We start from the raw sequence: 24,345 nt of genomic DNA on the forward strand, positions 1-24,345 counted from the left end.
GTGAAGTATCATTCCTTGGTCTTTTAGATTATTGGCTGCCAACAATTTTTATCAAATAAAATATCTAAATATATTGGTATTCTAAAACAAATTAAAATAAAATGTTTTACTTATACAGTACTGTAACATTGTTTGGGCTGGTGATTACGCCCCCTATAATCCGAGAGTGAAGGTTAAGCATCATTTGTTGGTTTATAATTGCTAAACCTTCACTCTCGGATTAGAGGGGGCGTAATCACCAGCATCTAAGTATTTAACAAAAATATATTTAAATTTTTTAATTGACAAACCAAGTGAGTTGTACACTACTTATTCAATCACTTTTATGTTGGTAAAATGAGGTTTGCTATGTTTTTGGAGGATTGCAGAGTTTGAAAATTATTTTAAACAAAAAACTGATGTTTTACCCCAAATATAAGTGGAATAGTCTTGATTTAACCATTGTTTCTAATTGTAAAAACTTTTAAATGATATTTGAAAAATCATTATCTGTCCAACTACTTTCTGATGAAATAATACGCTATTGTCTATATTTCTGTTGATTTTATTTATTTATTTTAAGTTCTGGTTCCTGTATGGTTATTACCTTTATTCATGTATTTTATTTTATATATTTTCATGCTACTTTTTAAAAAAATTGTGTAACCTAAACATATTTTCTGTTTTGTATTCATTTGACCATTACAGAAAAAATTGTATTGAACTTTAACTAGATAATATTTGTTATTTGATTTTTAACTCATCACAAGTCCTCAAAATGAGTGCTTATGTTTTTCATATGTACATTTGGATAAAAGAAAAAGCCAGTATACAATCTAAATTAATAGTTGTGCATTGAATCAGGGAAATTATTAAATACATTCCTAAGTCAATGTTCATTTTATTTTGATTCCAAATCTGAGGGAATAATTAATCTATGTGTGAAATTATAGGACAATTCTCAATAAAAAAAATTATAACAATACTGCTAGAACATTAGATGAAGGAGAAACCTCAATCATTGAATGTCAGTAACAGAATAAATACATTCTTTAAGCTTTAACATCTACAAGAAATAATTCAGAAACAGAAAGACTTGATTGTTCCATAGTTTTGTACCACAATACTGTAAATGAAATTCTGTGTTTACCTAAAATAATACAAGGTTTGGGTAAAAGGAAAATTAACATTAAGTGCATATTTTATTAATTTTTTACAAAAATACTAGATAGTGTAAATTGATATTGGTTATTTAAAATATAAATAATTCAGTGTTTAAGAACTTTTGGTGGTTGGACATTATTGTTGAACACAGATACCTGGGTCTTTATACATGCTGATAGAGAGTAGAAGGCATGGGATCACATTAGCACTATTTAGTCAATGAAATCAACTAGTAGCCACATGCTAGAAAGATGTCCTATTCACGCTGCCGTGCTGTTTAAGGATATTTTACGAAGATGTGGGTACAATGAGTATCTATTTGGACTGCATAGCATTCGCTGGGTTGGTGTTACCGCAGTCTCTAACGCAGGGGTTAAAGGAGGTTATTAAAAAGCAAGACCGGTAAAAGGTAAGCCACATGTTAAAGGTTTCCAAGTCGTTGGGCTTATAGTAATGTTATGTTATATGCATTCAGCCATATGTATACTGTGAATAAAGTGTCTGTAGACCATCAATTTTACGTCTCTTGTCTGTTATTTAACATTCTTGATATGGTGCTCTACTACAGGGGAAGTGAAGTAGGACCATTCTCTCTTAAAGGGTGGAATCGGGAAGATAAATTTACTGTACTACTAAACTATAGCACAAAAATAAAAATTTGAAGTTGCATAAAAACACCAGAAACGTAAACATTATATTACATATATTTAGCCATCTGATAATATTTTTTACCACACTGTTATTTTTCCTTTATTATAGCACAATAAAATCCAAAAAATTATTAAACATAGGGGAAATTATGGATCGATAATTATTAGAACTAGAGGGTGAGCTCGCTTCGCTCGCTCCCCCTCTAGGAAGTGTAGACGATGGTTCTCGGAATAATAATGTTCTTCTTTTTTTTCTGTCGGTTACCATTATTGAAAATGCTTGACATTCGTAAAACTAAACTATTCTGTTTCACAGTGTCTTAGATGATTAATAACATTTTAAAGTATAGTCTTTATTGTTTGGTAGGGCCCTTATAGGGCGGAGGTGGGGAGGCGGAGTTCATTTGAGGGAGGTGCTTATTCGAGGGATATATGTTACATTTTTTAGTTTTAATAATATGGTAACATTTATAATCAAATGAAATCCTCTAATAGATATGAAAAGTGATAAAAAAGAATAACAAATGCTTGGTAAATTGTAGATAACAGTGCGATGAATTCTACTACAAATAGTATAATTGTGTTATTATAAATGTGGATGGGATGGACGTTTATTAGATAGTTGGGTTGGGGGGTGGGGGATTATTATTCAAAGTGATGTTTTTTTGGAGAGGCGTTTATTCAAATAAATATCATCCTAATAAGTATTAATACATTATTTAATTTAAAAATCTTTTGAAACTAACTGCCGTGCCAGAGTGGGCCGTTTCGGCCCAAGAAAGAAGACATTACGGCTTGCAACATGGGCAGACATCTCGGTCCTAACGGGACACAGATAGCCTACAGTTATTCCTGCCAGCTTACTTAATAAAACTCAGCTATCGGGAATTCGCTCGATTAATGTCTTATCATCAAATCTTCCTATGTAATTTTATAATACTATTCCCCACAATATATTCCAATTCTTTATGGCGTATATTTAATTTGATCTTTATTAATTTGCAGTATAATTGTTATTTTTTAACTACTGTACCTTTCACATGCGCGGCCTGTTCCTAAAATAAACAAAAAACTAAAATGGCTATGACTAATGGCCAACTTAAGCTACTATCTGTTTTTTTCTTCCGTCTTCCAAAGGGACACTGTATTGATTGATGGAAAGTGCCTGTTTCCAGTCACCTTTAGGGTCAAAATCAAACTGCTCCCTTGTGTATAAAAGAGAGAAAATAGTTGCTGCAAGGTGAACTTATCGTAAACCCGGAAATTACTTGACCGCGGAGAATTGAAATTGAGTAGAAAATCTACTGTTGAAATCATAAATGTTGTTAAAAAACTCTTTATAATATCTTCCTAAGATAGAAATATGAAAAAATAGCGTCGAACTGAACACTAATGTTATCAAATCTACGTTTCGCGGTACATCTGAGATAGATAAGTTAGGTATCCAAGGCGGAGATTTGTACCGAAGTTTTTGTATTGTGCTCGCCAATGTCTGAATTAACCATAATTTATATATAGATGTATGATCAAAAGAAATTTGTTGCCTATTAAGACTAATATATTGGTCCCATGACAGAATTCAGCCGGTTAAAGCCATAAAAAAGTTAATAAATGAATTACTTAATGAGGTATTGTAGTAGTAAAAAAAACATTTTCTATGCATATTATTAGTCAAAAAATGAAAAAATTAAAAATATTGCTAAATGTGTATGAAATTGGTCTGAATCAAATCAATAAAGTAAGAATAATTCTATCTTTTTATCCATTGTTATGGGATATAGTTTTATTGAATTTAATCTTGTAATAGATAAATCTTAATTTACTTCGTGAACATGAATGTAAATTGAAAATATAGGACCATATTCAACTGAAACAAGGATGAACCAAGGTCAATATTAGTTTTAAAAAAAGGTTGTACTTAAATAGAATCTACAAAAATTAAGAGTTTATAAACAATTGTACGGTGGCCTATAAGTGTCACGGCAACTTTCAAAAAATATCACGGCAATTTTTTTCATAAAAAGCCACGGCAATTTGAAAAAAGCCACAGCAATTTGAAAAAAGCGACGGCAAATTAAAAATAAAACATCACGGCAAATTAAAAATAAAACATCGCGGCAATTTAACAAAAATACCATGGCAACTTAAAAATGAAACACCACGGCAAATTAGTATTGAAACACCACGGCAAATTACAGAATGCCACGGCGGAAGTGAGTTACCACGGCGGAAGTGAAACCTTTGGAATCTTCGATTTTTTCTGAGGTAAGTAATTATTTGTGCATTGATGTAAATATTATATTAATTTATTTAACTGCAGCAGTTTACGTGTTTATTGCACTCTTCTTGAACTTTCTAGACCGGGCTAGACCATAGGCCTTATTACAAGGTAGGTGTTAAAATGGTAAATAAACAAATTATATTTGTACCACTATTTCTGTTTTATTGTCGTTTTTAGATGTGTCACTAATTCTGAGTATAAAGAAAGAATAAATAAAGATAGATAAAAGATAAGTGGCAGATATAATATCTGTATCTTATATTGTATACGGAAAAATAATAAATTACAACCTAATAACAAAGAACTACAATTTGGGTGTGTATTAAGAGATCACTTTAGCTCTCAACCAAATTCTGCATCATCATCCCTTGGTGGTGGTGACTACCAGGAGGTGGTTGGAGTTGGTGGTGATGTTGTTGAAAGAAATAAAGGAGAGTATGGCAAATGAGTATGATGATAATTATAAAATAAATGTATATATATGTATATATGTCTATCAACTAGCATCTTTTGTACCTCTATGTGATATACAGGTAGAATCATACTGTTTCGAAAGTTATTGAAAAGTTTGGTAAAAATGAAGTCATATCATAAATGATCATAATCATAATGATCTAAAGAAAAATTGAAATTTTGTGAAATTGTAGTGTTCATAATACTGTTTAAATTACTGTATCTAACACTTTGAGATAAGGATGATATATTTCAATTGTGCATATAGCATGTTGCTGTAGTTTAGTTAAGTAAAATTGGCACTATCATTTTCATTGTTTTAATTGTTCAATGGAAATACATGACAACATTTTAATGTAGTGTCATATCAATTTTTATGACTAAATATCATAGAAAAAATATATTGAATATCTTCAAATTATGCAAATTTCAGCATCAATGAAGTTTTATACATTAAATATTATTACACAAAAGACCATTATATTTAAAATATAAAATGTTATATTTAAAAATGACAATGAATAATGACTTACATTCTCTGATAGATTGACAGCTGCTCCTGCATCCAACAGCAGGCTGCAGCAGGCTGTGTATCCATAGAATGCTGCATAATGCAAAGCTGTCCAACCAACCTATAATATGAAATACATACAATATTGGTTATATCTTACAGTACACACATTAATTTGTTATGTAGTTTTATACTGAGTGTTACTTTACAAAATTCAATTTGCAACTATTTACTGCATGATCATATGCAATGCAACCAAGTCAAATTAGTTTTCTGAATTTGATTTCTACTTTTGTATACATTTTTTTAAAAACATGATAATTATGTTATATACTTTTATACAATTTTGCATTATTTCAATTTTAATGTCAAAATGTTGTTGCTGGTATTTAAATTATCGATCACTTTTTAGTTTTACTTAGTTTTTTTAAATATTAAATTACTGGAGGTTTAACATACAAACTTTTACTTTCAGGAGCATGTTTAAATAACTTCATTATGTTAATTATCCTTTATGTGATCATAGAGCAAAGAAATAGTTCATTGTTCTATGGTGTGGTTGTGGAGTTTAGCTAGTACAAGTTCTTGCAAGTGTAGCATATTAGTCTAAATATTGATTGTAACAATGTTAATTTTGAGTTTAATCTGATAAAAATAAAAGATGGACAATTTAATTGTAGACGTAGTGTGTATGTATATTTAAATAAATGTTTAAGAAATAAAGATTTTTTTCAATAGACTAAAAATATTGCAATGGATCAATCATCACCTAGTTATGCTAATGATGATTTTTATTTTTACAAATTTTGTATGACATTGTAATGGTGGTTTGATACTGTAATTATTATGTAAGGTGATTTGTTAAAATGGTAAATAAACAAATTATATTTGTACCACTATTTCTGTTTTATTGTCGTTTTTAGATGTGTCACTAATTCTGAGTATAAAGAAAGAATAAATAAAGATAGATAAAAGATAAGTGGCAGATATAATATCTGTATCTTATATTGTATACGGAAAAATAATAAATTACAACCTAATAACAAAGAACTACAATTTGGGTGTGTATTAAGAGATCACTTTAGCTCTCAACCAAATAACTGCATCATCATCCCTTGGTGGTGGTGACTACCAGGAGGTGGTTGGAGTTGGTGGTGATGTTGTTGAAAGAAATAAAGGAGAGTATGGCAAATGAGTATGATGATAATTATAAAATAAATGTATATATATATGTATATATGTCTATCAACTAGCATCTTTTGTACCTCTATGTGATATACAGGTAGAATCATACTGTTTCAAAAGTTATTGAAAAGTTTTGGTAAAAATGAAGTCATATCATAAATGATCATAATCATAATGATCTAAAGAAAAATTGAAATTTTGTGAAATTGTAGTGTTCATAATACTGTTTAAATTACTGTATATCAACACTGGAATAAGGATGATATATTTCAATTGTGCATATAGCATGTTGCTGTAGTTTAGTTAAGTAAAATTGGCACTTTTCATTTTCATTGTTTTAATTGTTCAATGGAAATACATGACAACATTTTAATGTAGTGTCATATCAATTTTTATGACTAAATATCATAGAAAAAATATATTGAATATCTTCAAATTATGCAAATTTCAGCATCAATAAAGTTTTATACATTAAATAAAATAAAAGGCCATTATATTTAAAATATAAAATGTTATATATTTAAAAATGACAATGAATAATAATGAAGATGACTTACTTTGTCTGATACATTGACAGCTGCTCCTGCATCCAACAGCAGGCTGCAGCAGGCTGTGTCTCCAGAAGCTGCTGCTGAATGCAAAGCTGTCCAACCATCCTATAATATGAAATACATACAATATTGGTTAATCTTACAGTACACTGTATATTAATTTGTTATGTAATTTATACTTATACCGAGTATTATTTTACAAAAATCAATTTGCAACTATTTACTGCATGATCATACGCAATGTAACCAAGTCAAATTAGTTTTCTGAATTTGATTTCTACTTTTGTATACATTTTTTTAAAAACATGATAATTATGTTATATACTTTTATACAATTTTGCATTATTTCAATTTTAATGTCAAAATGTTGTTGCTGGTATTTAAATTATCGATCACTTTTTAGTTTTACTTAGTTTTTTTAAATATTAAATTACTGGAGGTTTAACATACAAACTTTTACTTTCAGGAGCATGTTTAACTAACTTCATTATGTTAATTATCCTTTATGTGATCATAGAGCAAAGAAATAGTTCATTGTTCTATGGTGTGGTTGTGGAGTTTAGCTAGTACAAGTTCTTGCAAGTGTAGCATATTAGTCTAAATATTGATTGTAACAATGTTAATTTTGAGTTTAATCTGATAAAAATAAAAGATGGACAATTTAATTGTAGACACCTCTTTGAACCACACAACGTATATTTGTTTTCATTTTTGAAAGTCAAGATAAGATCAAATGGACAGTTTTTAGAAATACCATGACCAATTTTATACCTCCCTGGATAGCTGAAGCCTGTCCGAGAATTAAAATGGGTAAGGTTTGGCTGATACCAGAATACCAAGAACCTAACAAATCATATCAATGTGAAAAATATTGAATCTGAATATAAATGCAAAAAAGACATTTATACAGTTGAATAGATTTATAACATTTTTATTATTTGTGTTATATACTTATTGAATTGACTTATTAAAAATTAATACAATTTACATTAAAACAAATTCATAAAAAATGTTATTCTTTTTAATTTAAAGATATAAAAACATTCACTGGAAATAAGTCATTATACAGTAATTATAGCAAAAAAATAAACATTATTTATTCACATTACATTATATACATACCAACATTTAAAACAAATTGAACTAAAAATTATCTATATAAATCTTATAACTAATAATTTTATAACAAGCTAATAAATATTAATATATTATTTTGATGAACATTGAAGACAAACAGTAAAATGATATACATTGTGTATAGGATGTGAATAATATTCACTGAGGCTAAAACTTTCATAGTAGACCATGCTCACCAGGAGTATACCAATAAACAAATAAAGTGCTGTATGTTCCATAATCATTGCTTATCATATTGAAATGTTTTATACTTCAGTAAATAAAATGAATGAAAAAGTAAATTTTCAAAAAGTAAACAACAATTTTCGCGCCAGTCCTTTAGACAGTTACATTCAAGAGAACGGAAGCATTAGGAAACATTTACCATGCAGAAGCTTATAATAGATTACTAAGGCTGAAAAAATGGGTATTTAGAAACACAAACTGGGCATGAGCACACCCCAAAGCACGTCTGGTAAGAAAGTCTAAATGGGAATTTGTAAACTCAAACTGATATGTATGCCAGACATTAGTTTGCAAGACCTATGTTCAATAAACAATGACTTTGTTTTGGCTGTCAACATAGAGGCCAAGTACAATTACCGTCATATATATCATTGAATAATGGTCAAAACAATCCTTCCTCTATTGTAAATATTTTTGGCGAATGGGGTGTATATAGATGACAATTGTTTGATTAGTGTGTGTGTTTGTCGGCTCATGGAAAATTAGAAATTTTTTGTTTGGGTATGAGTGGGTCACTCCAACCTTAGGGAGTAATGCCACTGAGAATGCATAGTACTATTGTCTATTAGTAATTCAAACTATATTTATGTTACACAAAATGTTTACTACTGATTTTTTAAACAAAAATAATTGATAATAAATCTTTATTTCTTAAATTATTAAATAGAATATCAATTTATAAAATTTAATGAAGAAAGAACAATAATTAAAACTGTTATCTCAGAAAGTCTTTTTTATGGTAAAAAATTGTTTTTTGTTGTATTCATTGTTGTCTGAATTATTGGAATTGATAAAGTTATTAGCAGCAGCAGTTACTGGCAGTACCAGTATAATGTAGTGAAACAGTATGTGTACCAATTTGTCTGGCCAATTTATCTATATTTTATTTTATTGTGGTTATCAACCACATGTGTATTTATACTTTATAGGGTATTTAGATACGCAAAGAAAAAATAATGTAAAGTTTATTAATGCTTACTGTACATTATACAAATGGAACATATTTTTGTTGAGTAGATAATATTTAAACATTACATTCAATCAACTGCTGGTGTGAATGATGAATTAAAGTATGACATCTCAACTTCAACAAATGAAATATTGAGAGGTTTTATGATAGTATGTCCACACTAATAGCGTGCACTATAACATTTTGGAAAATATCAAAACATAGAGGGCACTATTAAAAAAGAAAAGATATTAATGTATATAACAGTATAAACATGGGTATTTCAAAGAACGAAAATGCGGTGGCAATGGTATAAAAAAGCAATGATGTACAAAATGTGTACAAAGAGTCTTAATTTCTTAAATTTTAGTATATACTTTTTAAACTATAAGATAATATTGAACAATTTGTGATATTATTACAGTAATTAGGCATACAACTTAAATTATTCACAGCCTACTGTGTTAATTAAATCATTAAAAATACTACATATTAAACTAATATTTTTTAGTACATATACAGTACAGATAATTAATACTGCAACCTTTGGACGCGTACACTACGTTTCGTACCAACTTCATATGTTTCGCGTGGCGTAATCTACGCAAGCTAACATGCTACGCGTAGGCTACGCGTAGACTACAAAGCGATAGCTAGGAGGGGAAATCCCAATGTTCAGATTATTGTGTACTGTGCTGCATGCACCAAACACGGAATTTGGATACTAGTTTTCATCAAATTTAAAATGCGAGTTAATTCTGTGAAGTAATAATAAATGTATTAATATTAGTATTAATTACTGTGTGTTGTGTTAAAATGGGACATTTATTTTTATGAAAGAAGAACAAGTGTACGTCTACAGTATCGGCCAACGTACGCTAAGGACGGCGGTCGTTGTCTGTTTGTGTGAAATGGCCTCCGACTAGGCCTAGCTAGCTAGCTAAAAAGGTAGGGTTACCTACCGACAGTTTAATTTTAAAATAAGTGGTACGCCTAGCAGTACTTATAGGCCTAGTTAGTATAGTACTGTATGATAATACATACTGTGTACAAGCGTTAAATACGATGTACATGGCGTGAAAATGTGAAATAATGTGGTATAGCCTATAGTAAAAGAAGGATATTTCCTCAATAATGAGTGAGTGAGTGGCCGAGCGGTTAAGACAGTGGAACCGTAATCACGTAGCCATAACATCGGCAGGGGTTCGAGGCTCACTCACTCCATGGTTCTGGTTCTCGGATAAGGACTATAAACCGTAGGTCCAGTGTACACAACTTGCTCGTGTGCACTTTAAAGAACCTAGTACATCTTTCGAGACGAGTAGGGGGTTACCCCGGTGTATTAGTACATCACAGCCACTGATCACCAACTGGGCCCTCTGGGAGATCAGTCTTTGACTGAAGAGGTCACCCAGTATAAAGATAAAACAAACAAACAAAATATGTCAGTTTTCGCCGTGTAGCTGCTGTTTACCCACGTGTGTGTATCGTGCAGTACTACTCTACTGTCTGAACTATGTTTGTTTACTAGGCTATATAATGAACGATGTTTCGTTTTAAAATTGCATTTAAATGAAATATTACGCTTATTTAGTACTATGGGATAATATGCATTGTTTAAATACTGTAAATGTCAAAATAATAGAATACAAGTAGGTACGATATTTTTGTTCCAACGGAAATCAAGACGGATCACTCCATTCGTAATTCATTCGCCCAGTGTGTTTATATCCACGTGTTTATGATCCGCGGATGGATACTCTCTCTGAGCTGTACTTGTTATGTTTTGTTTAACCTTCAATTTAGTGAAGTTGAACTTTTAAATAAAGTCTTGCATATTTTAAAATTTTAATTATAATTTATTTTTATTTATAATTTAAATACTATCTAATTTATTATCTTGCATGACTAAAAATCAAAACAACAAGATCAAGCAAGCACATGTTATGTGTCCTCCGATCCTCCTCCTCTCTGCTGAGGACGATGTTAAACGACCTGTAACTTGACCCTCTACCGATCCTCTGCTGCAGGTTGTTGTTACAATAGCTGCTAACAATGGAGTTTGATGTACAGTTACGACAGTTTCAAGCCTGAATATTTTTTTTTTTAAATGAAATATACTGATGTACTGTATTACTATTAATTACTTATAAAAAATTAACTTGTAATTTGAGGCCTACTACTAATACTATTACTAGTAATAATGGAAGGTAGCCGTCATAACGGTCCGTCATCAATGAATCTTGTACAATACTGGCCGGCGATTATTTTATTTAAAAAAATATGAATTTCAAGTATGTTTAATGATGATGATATTATTGTATTTGCAAAACAATCGTATCATTTCTATTTATTCGAACTTGTCATAGCCTGCTTAGTCGTCGACGATGTACGTGTACACAGTTACACGGTGACAGTTGAGTTTGGGGAATTCCCACACACAGTTGATCACAACGTAGGCTACGAATGCTGCGCGTAGCCTACGCACTACGAATGCTACGCCACGCGACCGCCACGCGTAGACTACGTTACCTACGCGTGGCAAAAGTTGCAGTAGTTTTTATCTGTACTGTACTTTTAAAACAATATAAACAAGAAATAACTATTATTACAAAGAAACTAAAATATTCACAGACTAATAATAAGCAAAACTAATTTCTGTTGTGTATTGGTATAATAAAAACTTAAAATAATAAATTCATTACTTTTTGGTATAAAAAGCAAAATAATCACCGTCAAGCACTTTGGTTTTTGTTGAACAGTACACTTGTACTGAAAGTGCGAACAAAAAATTAAAAAAATAAATAAATGATGAGTGAGGGCACTGTGTAATATAAAATGTATAGGCCCTTGTAATGTATTATGGAAAAAATAATTACAAACTAAAAATGGGCCTAATGGGTCTATATTACATCCTTTAATATAATTGCTCTTCACTATTTAATGATGAGGAGGTCGTGGACGGAGTTGGTACTGGTAGTGTGTTGACAATAAAAAGAGTGTATAAAAAAAAATATAAAAAATGAATAAAACATCATACTAAAATATTCAGTACAACTAGCATCTTTGATTATTATAAAACATAGGGATTATAGGGCATAAGCGACTTGTCTAAAAAACAATTTGTGAAAATTGCACTTTTAAAATACAAAATCATATGTAAGAACAATTGAAGGTTGTGAAGTGTTTTTGTTAAAGATGTGTTGTCCTGAAAAAAAAATGTTGTTGAATGTGCCATTTTAATGTAACATAATACTAATAGTTATCCATTTTGACCAAAAATTTGATCCTAAAAAATGTATTTACCAGAAAAAATTTTCAAATTAAATATTTTAATGAAAAAATTGGGCTGCCAGCCAATGGGTTTTTGGTTGAATTTAACCATTTATTTTGTCATAAGTGAAAACAATTTTTTTTCCCTTTTTTTTTTAGGAAGTGATTAACTTTATTCAAACCTACAAAATAACATATTCAAAATCTGATTTAATTAATCTTCATTTTTCATGATTTTGGGGACAATACACCTTTTGATTAAATACTGTTTAAAAAAATAATATTAATTTAATAAAATGGTCAAGGCACTATTGTAAATGTTTTATAAAGTGTTTCAAATGGAAATTTATGACCATAGCGTGAAAAAACATAATGTATAGCATTATGTATTGATAATAATACACATTAAAGATTATATTTTAAATTAGAGCATATAACTGTACACTGTTGCTACAAAAAAACTGATATTGTTTGGCACACAGTAACAACTATATTTAAGCCTAATTGTTAAAGACACCAACAATCTTAAAACATAGCAAACTTCATTTTATTGTGCACAATAGATGAACTTGAATGGCGCCCTCCATAAATTTTACATTTGTGGAATTTAATTAACCAGAAATATTTTTGATCGATTAATTTGGAGGAACATTGGGTACAATTGGATTGGTACAATTGGATTGGTACACAGAAAGAGTTGGACAATCATTTTGTGGTTTATATATTATTGTAACCACTAAACACTAATGCAAAAGAAGAGTTGATAACTTGTAAAACAGCTTAAAAGGTGTATCATCATCACTACCAGATTTTATATTGAGAGTCTAAATCACTGATAATCAGTTGGACTTTTATTTAAAACTAAAAAATTTAACATATATCCCTCGAATAAGCCCCTCCCTCAAATGAACTCCGCTTCCCCACCCCACCGCCCTATAAGGGCCCTACCAAATAATAAAGACTATACTTTAAAATGTTATTAATCATCTAAGACACAGTGAAACAGAATAGTTTAGTTTTACAAATGTCAAGCATTTTCAATAATGGTAACCGACAGAAAACTTAAAAGAAGAACATTATCATTCCGAGAACTATCGTCTACACTTCCTAGAGGGGGAGCGAGCGAAGCGAGCTCACCCTCTAGTTAAAATAATCAACTTTAAAATTATATTCTAGAGTATCAGATTAATTATTATTATAATATTTCTTATTTATAAAAAAAAATAAAGCAGTCTCCATTTTATATATTTTTATATTTTATGTTTGTATTTAATACTTTGAAAACTATATAATTAGAATAAAACAATTTGAATTCTGTGATATTATTACAGTCTGTCCTAATTAGGTATAAAACTAAACAAATTACCGGCCTATTATTCATTTATTCACAGTCAAACACAGTAAAATATGTACATTATTTTTGTTTGTTCAAAGTTAAAAATTCACATAAAAATATAAAAATGAGTTAAAAAGGTTAAAATTTGCTAAAATACAGATAAAACACATAATTTAAAATACAGATAAAATAAATTATTTAAAATACAAAATACAAGCAAGATTGGTGTGTGTAAGGGTATAACATAAAATGATCAATGTATGTAAGTTTCATTGAATTGACTCATTGCAGTAGTGAGAAACGAGTTTCTCATCCTATTGGTTTTTCATCTTGGGTAAACACTAAACACCCTGACTTACTAAAGACAAGGTAATGGTGAGGAAGGGTGATACTCATCAGACATAATTACTTTTTACTTATGGCACTGTTAACAATATCTTTAGCGTTCTCTTTAGTTCCTATTATTCTTTAAGCTGTTTTACTGATTTCATTAAAATATTTGATTGTATAGTATTAAAAGAGGATGAAAAATCTAGAAATAAAACCCTATCACAATCAAGATGAGCAAACAAGTTATGTATTAATGTAGTAATAGATGTTCATAAACACCAAGCTAATTAAATTCAGCTATCAAAACTAATTTTTTATTATGTATTTGAATAATAAGTACTCATTTCAATAATAAATATTCAATTCATTTTATCTTAATTTTTTAAAACTTTAAAGCTACAGTACAAATAATTAATACTGCAACCTTTGGACGCGTACACTACGTTTTGTACGCGTGGCAACTTCGTAGGTTTCGTGTGGCGTAGTCTACGCAAGCTAACATGCTACGCGTAGGTTACGCGTAGACTACGAAGCGATAGCTAGGAGGGGAAATCCCAATGTTCAGATCATTGTGTACTGTGCTGCATGCACCAAACACGGAATTTGAATACTAGTTTTCATCAAATTTAAAATGCGAGTTAATTACTGTGAAGTAATAATAAATGTACTAATATTAGTATTAATTACTGTGTGTTGTGTTACAATGGGACATTTATTTTTATGAAAGAAGAACAAGTGTACATCTACAGTATCGGCCAACGTACGCTAAGGACGGCGGTCGTTGTCTGTTTGTGTGAAATGGCCTCCGACTAGGCCTAGCTAGCTAGCTAAAAAGGTAGTGTTACCTACCGACAGTTTAATTTTAAAATAAGTGGTACGCCTAGCTAGTACTTATAGGCCTAGTTAGTAGTAGTACTGTATGATAATACATACTGTGTACAAGCGTTAAATACGATGTACATGGCGTGAAAATGTGAAATAATGTGGTATAGCCTATAGTAACAGAAGGATATTTCCTCAATAACTTATATTTTTTTGTGCAATTATGTGTGTGTAGATAATATATTTTATTGTATATCTATTTATTATTTTACTAATAATTGTCAATCTTCAAGAAGAATTTTTGTTGTTATTTTATGATGATGATGGACAAATAAAGCATTTCAGTATTCAGTATTCAGTATTAAATATGTAAGTTTTCGCCGTGTAGCTGCTGTTTACCCACGTGTGTGTATCGTGCAGTACTACTCTACTGTCTGAACTATGTTTGTTTACTAGGCTATATAATGAACGATGTTTCGTTTTAAAATTGCGTTTAAATGAAATATTACGCTTATTTAGTACTATGGGATAATATGCATTGTTTAAATACTGTAAATGTCAAAATAATAGAATACAAGTAGGTACAATATTTTTGTTCCAACGGAAATCAAGACGGATCACTCCATTCGTAATTCATTCGCCCAGTGTGTTTATATCCACGTGTTTATGATCCGCGGAGGGATACTCTCTCTGAACTGTACTTGTTATGTTTTGTTTAACCTTCAATTTAGTGAAGTTGAACTTTTAAATAAAGTCTTGCATATTTTACAATTTTAATTATAATTTATTTTTATTTATAACTAAAATAACATTTATTTAAATACTATCTAATTTATTATCTCGCATGACTAAAAAACAAAACAACAAGATCCGGCAAGCACATGTTAATTGTTATGTGTCCTCCGATCCTCCTCCTCTCTGCTGATGACATGTTTTAAACGACCTGTAACTTGACCCTCTACCGATCCTCTGCTGCAGGTTGTTGTTACAATAGCTAACAATGAAGTTTGATGTACAGTTACGACAGTTTTAAGCCTGGATATTTTTTGTTTAAATGAAATATACTTCGACGTACTGTATTACTATTAATTACTTATAAAAAATTAACTTGTAATTTTAGGCCTACTACTAATACTATTACTAGTAATAATGGAAGGTAGTCATAACGGTCCGTCATCAATAAATTTTGTACAATACTGGCTGGCGATGAATGTGAATGTACAGTCAGCAGAAGGCCTAGTTAATAAGACTTTTCGCGTCTAGCCTGGCTATGAGCAGTTTTTAATTGCTATTTTCTTTAGAAAAATTTTTTTTTCAAGTATGTTTAATGATGATGATATTATTGTATTGGCAAAACAATCGTTTCATTTTTATTTATTCGAACTTGTCATAGCCTGCTTAGCCGTCGACGATGTACGTGTACACAGTTACACGGTGACAGTTGAGTTTGGGGAATTCACACACACAGTTGATTTCAACGTAGGCTACGAATGCTGCGCTACGCCACGCACTACGAATGCTACGCCATGCAACCACCACGCGACCGCCACGTGTAGACTACGTTACCTACGCGTGGCAAAAGTTGCAGTAGTTTTTATCTGTACTGTAGCATACCAAGATACAGACACCAGCACAAGACAGAAAAACAAACAAAGTGATCACTGTGTGTGTATCATCCATGTGATACCAACATATTTTATGTTTTTATCCACTTTCAAATAATCAATAATCAGTATTTTGTTTCACATGCTTAGAATTATTTACAGGGGTGGCAGCAAGACTATCGTAAGGGGATTGCTCAAATGTCCAGGGTTGGCATTTATCAATATTTGCTTAAATCTTTGCTTAAGCTGAAATATTTAAGAAGTGCTTAAGCAAATAACTTAATCTTATTTATCAAACCGTCTTAGCAATGTCTTAGCAGAAAAATTGTCTTAGGTAAATTTTAATTTGCACATGCGCAAAATTAAACTCTAGAGGGCAGCAAATTATGTCTTAAGACGAAAAATTCTTGCTTACGCATGCGTATTAGCTTTTTTCTCTTAGCGATGGCGGCGCTATAACATTTTATCTCCGTATTTTCACTCCCAACAAGAGAGGGCGCATTCTGGCTACTATTGTTTTTATTACTTGAAATAGAGAAAGAGCAGTCGGAAATACATACGAAAATCTTTCTAAACTTAAATCAAATCAACATTTATTTATTTTTATCAATGACAGCGACCCTTGGCAGCCGATACAGTTTTCTAAAAGTTTGTCAAATGGGTCGTACCTATCCCGAAAATATTAGTTTTGCTCGTCCAATTTCTAGGCCATCGTTATGAAGATCGATATCATTATTTTAGCGTCCGTAGTACAGCGGAAAACGCACTAGCGTAGCCTTTCCGAATGTTCAATGTTCCGGCCTAGCGCGCTCGCGTTGTCAAAAAAGAATGTTTCTGTTCTGATAAGACGAAATTTTTCATCTTAAGGCAGGGTGTTGTTCGTCTTAGATTTAAGACAAAATTAAGCAAATTTTTTTGCTTAGATATATTGATAAATCTGACTTAGGCAAAATCAAGGATTTAAGGCAAAGTTAAGACGATTTTTTTGCTAAGCAAGTTTGATAAATCCGGCCCCAGGGCCTTAGCCAGGATCTGAAAAGGGAACAGGATTTAAAGCAAATTTTGTTAAATGACACATCTAGATGGCCGGAAATTCATAATAAATTGCACCTCTAGTATGCCGGAAAAGATACTTCAAAGCATGCTAGGAAACAGAAATATGATCATAGCCTATTTTTTCCACCGGTACAACACATGCAACTAACATTGAAACAATAGGATAACATTTTTTTTGCATTTTCAATTAACGTCAGGGGAAAGTTCCAATGAAGATAATTCCGATACGGTAATAAATTCTAATCATTAAAATCAATTAATGCAAATCAATTAATATTATCAATTAATAATTGAAACAAGTTTTTAAAAATATGAAGCTGCTGCTATAAATATTGAGCAAAATATTAAATTTTATTATTTTGAAATAAATGCTAAATCTATATTATAAGTGAGAGAGTTTGTACGTCTGTTTGTTTGTTTGTTTGTTCGTTATACGTTTGTGATGTCATTTTTGCTAGGGCTCGGGTTTGTAGGCTATCGAATTGTAAAATTATACTACAAAAGTTTTACAGTATTTGAATTATCCTCACCAAGGCGTTTGGGGAAATATCGATATAGATATACATATTTTAATCATTAACCAATATGACACCTTATATTCATTTACACATTTAGCAAAGTACTTTAAAGCCCCCTTCCCTACGTTTTTTAGATCTAATTTAAGATCACAAACTATATTTAATGTAAAAATAATACTATATGGTCCTATTGCGATAACTTTTTTCGTCTTTAAACGGTTAAAAATGTGAAAAATAAGTCGATTCTAATAATTATAGCGGCCCGCTATAAATCCCAAAATGCATTGCGTGCGGATTGATATTTTTGTTTTTCACCTGTAATTCGCCCACTTTTCAATCGATCGTGAGGCCAAAACAAATGGAAGACTCCTAACTTTTCAGCGAAAAATACCGGGTTTTCCCCAATTTGTATCAACGGAGTCTGGCAAAAATAGAAAGACAATTAATGCAGCAACTATACAACGTCAGGCTAGGTATATAGCTAGCGTACGATGTTCGTACGTTACCGATAGACCTACAAAACTAAGCCTAGCTAGGCTAGGCCTAAGACCGTCCACGAGAGGTCGATCGCCGCGAGCTACTTAGGTAGTGCATTGTTTCACACTTTTTATCATAATTTACCATAAAACGTACATTTAAGACAAGGAATGACATGGGTTAATGTTTTTAAAGTGATATATATGTATTATTTTCCAAAATTGCAGGGAAGGGGTCTTTAACCATATCCAGCTATGTATCGGTCTCTTGGATTGTCTTATTACAGACATCCATTCCTGTGTGAACATATACACGTTCTTTACTGTTACTGTGGGAGAGGGGCGTTGGGAGATACGGTTTGGGAGTTGGGGTTCAGCGGATAGTGGGGATTTTGCTTAGGCTAGGAGTAGTGGAGATAGGGTGTTGGGGTTCAGGGGATAGTGGGGATTTTGGGGATTTTGCTTAGCCTAGGAATAGTAGGCTATCAAACTGACCAGAATTGTGTATGGAAAATGTTACAGTATTTAATTATTTCTGGGAAACGGCTGGGATTTTGGGGTGGGGATGTAGGCCTATCACCATGACCGAAACTGGGAATGTTTTAAACTACATTTGAAAACTGCCACTGAGGGATTATGGGTTGGGAGTGATGGCTAACATAATTTGTACTGGTACCGTCTTCAAAATATCACCCGGTTTCTGGGGTGTGTTGGGAGGAGGAGCGAAAATACTGGCGTAATGAAGTAGCCTAGGCCTATATGATTGAATTGTACAACGAAAATTTACTAGGCCTACATTTGAACTGTCCAGGGGAGGAGGTAAGGTTTGTTGATTGTGGCTGCGATGGTGAGAGGAGAAAGAAGGCCGGGGGACCGCAGTATCAACATTACGTATTTTAATTATCAGCCAATATGACACCTACTCATTTACACAGTTTACAACGTACTTAAGACATAGGCCTATCATAGCTATGTATGCCCTCTCAATTTGAAGCTAAAGTTTAATTGAATTTGTCCTATGTGGTCAAAATGGCCCACTTTTCCCCACTTTCGATGTTTGTTTGTTATACAAATTTCTGTTTCTGCACATAACCATACATATGGGGTATCAAAATGATCGCAATTGTACCAGGAAGGTTTTAAACTACATTTGAAAACTGCCACTGAGGGATTATGGGTTGTGAATGATGGCTAAAATAATTTGTACTGGAACCGTCTTAAACACATCACCCAGTATCTGGGGTGTGTTGGGAGGGAGGAGGAGCGGAAATACTGGCCGAATGAAGTAGCCTATATGATTGGAATTGTACTAGGGAGCCCCGGCGAAAATTTGTTCATGAATTCATGCACTTTATTGAACCATTCATAAAAGTTCATGAACAATTGGGCCATTTGTACTTCATGGAACATGCATGAATAGTTCATGTGCACGTATTTTGATGAATAAGTCATGAATTTGTAATGAATTATTAATGAACAATTTCATGAACCCATACATTTCATGAAATGTTCATCATTTTATTGGAAAAAGTTCATGATATGATTCATGTACAAATGATGAATTATTTATGAACAATTTGATGGCCAACAATTCATAAAATATTCATTATTTATAAACAATGAACATTTCATGAATTTTCAAGAACAAATTAATATTCATAAAAAGTTCATGATATGATTCATGAACAAAAGATGAATTATTGATGAACAATTTGATGGCCAACAATTCATGAAATATTCATTATTTATAAACAATGAACATATCATGAATTTTCATGATCAAATCAATATTCATACAAAGTTCATGATATGATTCATGAACAAACAATGAATTATTTATGAACAATTTGATGGCCAACAATTCATAAAATATTCATTATTTATAAACAATGAACATATCATGAATTTTCAAGAACAAATTAATATTCATAAAAAGTTCATGATATAATTCATGAACAAATGATGAATTATTTATGAACAATTTGATGGCCAACAATTCATTAAATATTCATTATTTATAAACAATGAACATATCATGAATTTTCATGATCAAATCAATATTCATACAAAGTTCATGATATGATTCATGAACAAACGATGAATTATTTATGAACAATTTGATGGCCAACAATTCATAAAATATTCATTATTTATAAACAATGAACATATCATGAATTTTCAAGAACAAATTAATATTCATAAAAAGTTCATGATATAATTCATGAACAAATTTATGAATTATTTATGAACAATTTGATGGCCAACAATTCATGAAATATTCATTATTTATAAACAATGAACATATCATGAATTTTCATGATCAAATCAATATTCATACAAAGTTCATGATATGATTCATGAACAAATGATGAATTATTGATGGCAACAATTCATGAAATATTCATTATTTATAAACAATGAACATATCATGAATTTTCAAGATAAAATATATATTCATAAAAAGTTCATGATATAATTCATGAACAAATGATGAATTGTTTATGAACAATTTGATGGCCAACAATTCATAAAATATTCATTATTTATAAACAATGAACATATCATGAAATTTCATGATCAAATCAATATTCATAAAAAGTTCATGATATAATTCATAATCAAATGATGAATTATTTATGAACAATTTGATGGCCAACAATTCATGAAATATTCATTATTTATAAACAATGAACATATCATGAATTTTCATGATCAAATCAATATTCATAAAAAGTTCATGATATCATTCATGAACAAATGATGAATTATTTATGAACAATTTGATGGCAACAATTCATAAAATATTCATTATTTATAAACAATGAACATATCATGAATTTTCAAGATAAAATAAATATTCATAAAAAGTTCATGATATGATTCATGAACAATTTATGAATTATTTATGAACAATTTGATGGCCAACAATTCATGAAAATTGTGCACTACAAGTTTGAATTTGAACACGAAAAGAAAACAATGTACAATACAGTACTGCCATTTAAATAAAGAGTATTCAAACATAAATATATACCATAGTTTAAAGCAAAGATATTTTATTTACAAAAACAAATTTTTTTAGCAATCTTTTCAATAGAAGAAATAATTTACCATAATAATATAATTAACAATAGAAGATATATGGAACGTATTTATAATTTATTCAAACAATTTCTGCTACAGTGCACCTTTCTGGCACTGTGTTAAACTATTTAAAAACTGAGCGTCCATGAAAGTGTGGCGCTCTAGAAATGTACATTTTATCACTAGTAATCTTCATACAAAACATACTTTCTTGTATTCTTTGAACGTCAAAAACCTTCTTCACATCTAAAAGTACTTTTACTGCTTGTATATGTGCTCCAGCCACTAAATCGTTTAAAAATGAAGGTACCATCTCTATTGGACTTCCTACACCAAAAACAATATTTGATTCCTGGTCCAAAACGAAACTGTCCGTTAATATAAGTGAATTGTCTTCTAGAAGAACAGCATAACATAATCTTCGTTGCATTCTGCTGTAGGCCGCAGAATGAAAAATTTCTCCACCCTTAACAATTCGCTTGGCCTGTTTCAAAGAGTTTTTATTACAATGTTTAAATAGATGGACATAATTGAGAGGGAGAGGAGATAGTGCACCAGCAATTTTACAGTTGATGGCCTCTATAAATTTGTTTTCTTTAGATATCTTTGAGTTACGTAAAATGCCTTGTGCTGCCTTTACCCTAACTATTTGTTTCATGACATTGCCTGTACCATGAGAGGCATCAAGAATAAATGCATTGGCATCTTCAAAGGAAAAACAGCTCCAAGCCCATATTGGACCCCATTGTCTTGCATACTCTGTCAAATGGGCACATAGATTGTGAACATTGAGACCACATGTTCCCTTGTCGTAGAGTTTTGCAAAATCATTGTAAAACTGTTCCAAAAGTAGCTCTGCTCTACAAAACATTGATGGACTAATATTGTCCCCAAGCAGAATATGGGTCGCTTCAGACATTAGAGCAAAGTGATCAAGATATTTAGATGGTAGAATGCCATCTAGACATGGCAGGCTATAAAACAGTAACCAGGCTTGATACTCTGTTGCCTTTAGGTTTGCATAGTGTTTTTCCAGATTACGAGGCAATCTTTCAATAAACGATGGAGGTTTAATTTGTAACAGTCGTTGTGAAACGGTTTTAATACGTTTCCCAATAAAGTATTCTTTCTTGCTGTTCTTGCTATCAAACCACTTTTTCATAAGTACCTTTGTCACTCTCAGTAGTGTACAGTGCATGTAATCAGGAACTACACCCATCACAATATCGAAGCCTTTAAGATCGTAAATCGAGTTGAACCCTTTAAATCCCTTGACTTGATTTGTTTTCGTTCCATTACTCATTGCAGACAGCACTTCATCAGTACTTCTTATAGCTGGCTTTTCCGACTTCTTTCTGTAAGGATAAGACATTGCAGTGCCTTTTCCTTGTTTGACTCTTTGGCCTTCTTCATTACATGTAATGCATGCATTACGGCCGTTATATTGCGCCATTTTTAAAACAGCAGCCTTAGCAGGCAGATCCATTGTACCGCAAATAGCAGCAACCTTTACTGTTAGGAAGTTGTCATTATGAATAACACTTAAGCCATCCTGATACAGTTTATTCATTTGTTCTTTAAATGTATCCATGAAAATATCATAAGGAACATGTCCTTTTCCCTGCCAAATAGCTGCTAATATTATGTTGTCTCTGGCAAACCGCAAGCAAGGGCGCAATTCATTTACCACCAAAAATATTGGCCATAGATGAATTTTACTGGAGTTGAACAGATTTACGCCATCAGTATTAAATACAACTGTAATGTTGGTATTATTTTCACCCGCTAAAAAATTTCCATCTTGAAGCAACTGTCTATATCCTGCTCCATCAGTTATATCGCTGATGTTAGATTTGTCTCTTAGGTTCGATTTTGTTTCCAAAATATCCTCCATTATACCTAAATAGAAACATTTTTGATTAATGATAAACTTTTTACTATTATCAGTACAGGAATATGAAAGTATATTTGAAACTAGCATTTTTTTACATATAGATTTACTAAACATTTACATTTTCATACATGCTTATTTATTTTTATGAGATTAAAATAAAAGGAAAAACATGTACAAACCTGGTGTTTCAAGTAGTTGCTTAAGTTGCATGCTGACATCTGCTAAAAGAAAATAACGCAATGGTCTGCGGCCTTTCTTTCGTTGGTCTAAATCCCCACCCTCGTAACGATTAGATTGGCAGGAAGCACAACTGACAATATTCTTATCTGAAGGAAAGCGTGATTCACACACCATACAATAATGTATTTCTTCAACGTTTCCACAATCAACATCCTTCCACACAGCTTCATAAGTAAGATTTGTAATGGTATTTTGGTCCAGTTCCTTAAATGTATTTATAATTGCTTTACTTGCACTGGCAGACAACTTATGCTGAATAAAACATGACAGAAGTGGGTGCAAATCGGATGTACTGCCAATTTCTTGATTGAAGTCTGCAAAATTAAATACATTTTTAAGGGTGTTAAAAAGTTGCTATCCAAACTAGTTGAGTATTAGTAAGTAAGTGAGTAAGCTTTAGTTGTATTATGGTTAGGACATCTGCAAATCAAGCAAATTGTTCCGAGTGTGATTCTTGGTTGGGGCGGCTTTTTCTCATCCTCACAGATTTCTTCATCTTAAACGTTTTAAAATGAATTCATATTTATATCTGGCCACTACTAACAACTAAGGTTTGACTTTGACTTACCTTCAGATTGTGCTTCAGTAACAACAGAATTATCAAAATCTATAATAAAACCAATAAAT

General features: G+C 31.3%; 1 protein-coding gene across 1 annotated transcript in view; it reads right to left on the reverse strand.

Moving 5' to 3' along the window:
* Nucleotides 1–24,345, reverse strand: part of LOC144835058 (uncharacterized) — a 138,965-nt gene that overhangs the window by 66,841 nt on the left and 47,779 nt on the right. Inside the window, exon 4 of the mRNA XM_078690075.1 lies at nucleotides 5,061–5,159. Coding sequence (XP_078546201.1) covers nucleotides 5,061–5,159 — 99 coding nt within the window. The remainder of the gene's footprint in view (nucleotides 1–5,060; nucleotides 5,160–24,345) is intronic.

This window comes from Antedon bifida, chromosome 2 (genome assembly GCF_963402885.1).
Source record: "Antedon bifida chromosome 2, ecAntBifi1.1, whole genome shotgun sequence".
Taxonomy (NCBI): Eukaryota; Metazoa; Echinodermata; class Crinoidea; order Comatulida; family Antedonidae; genus Antedon; species Antedon bifida.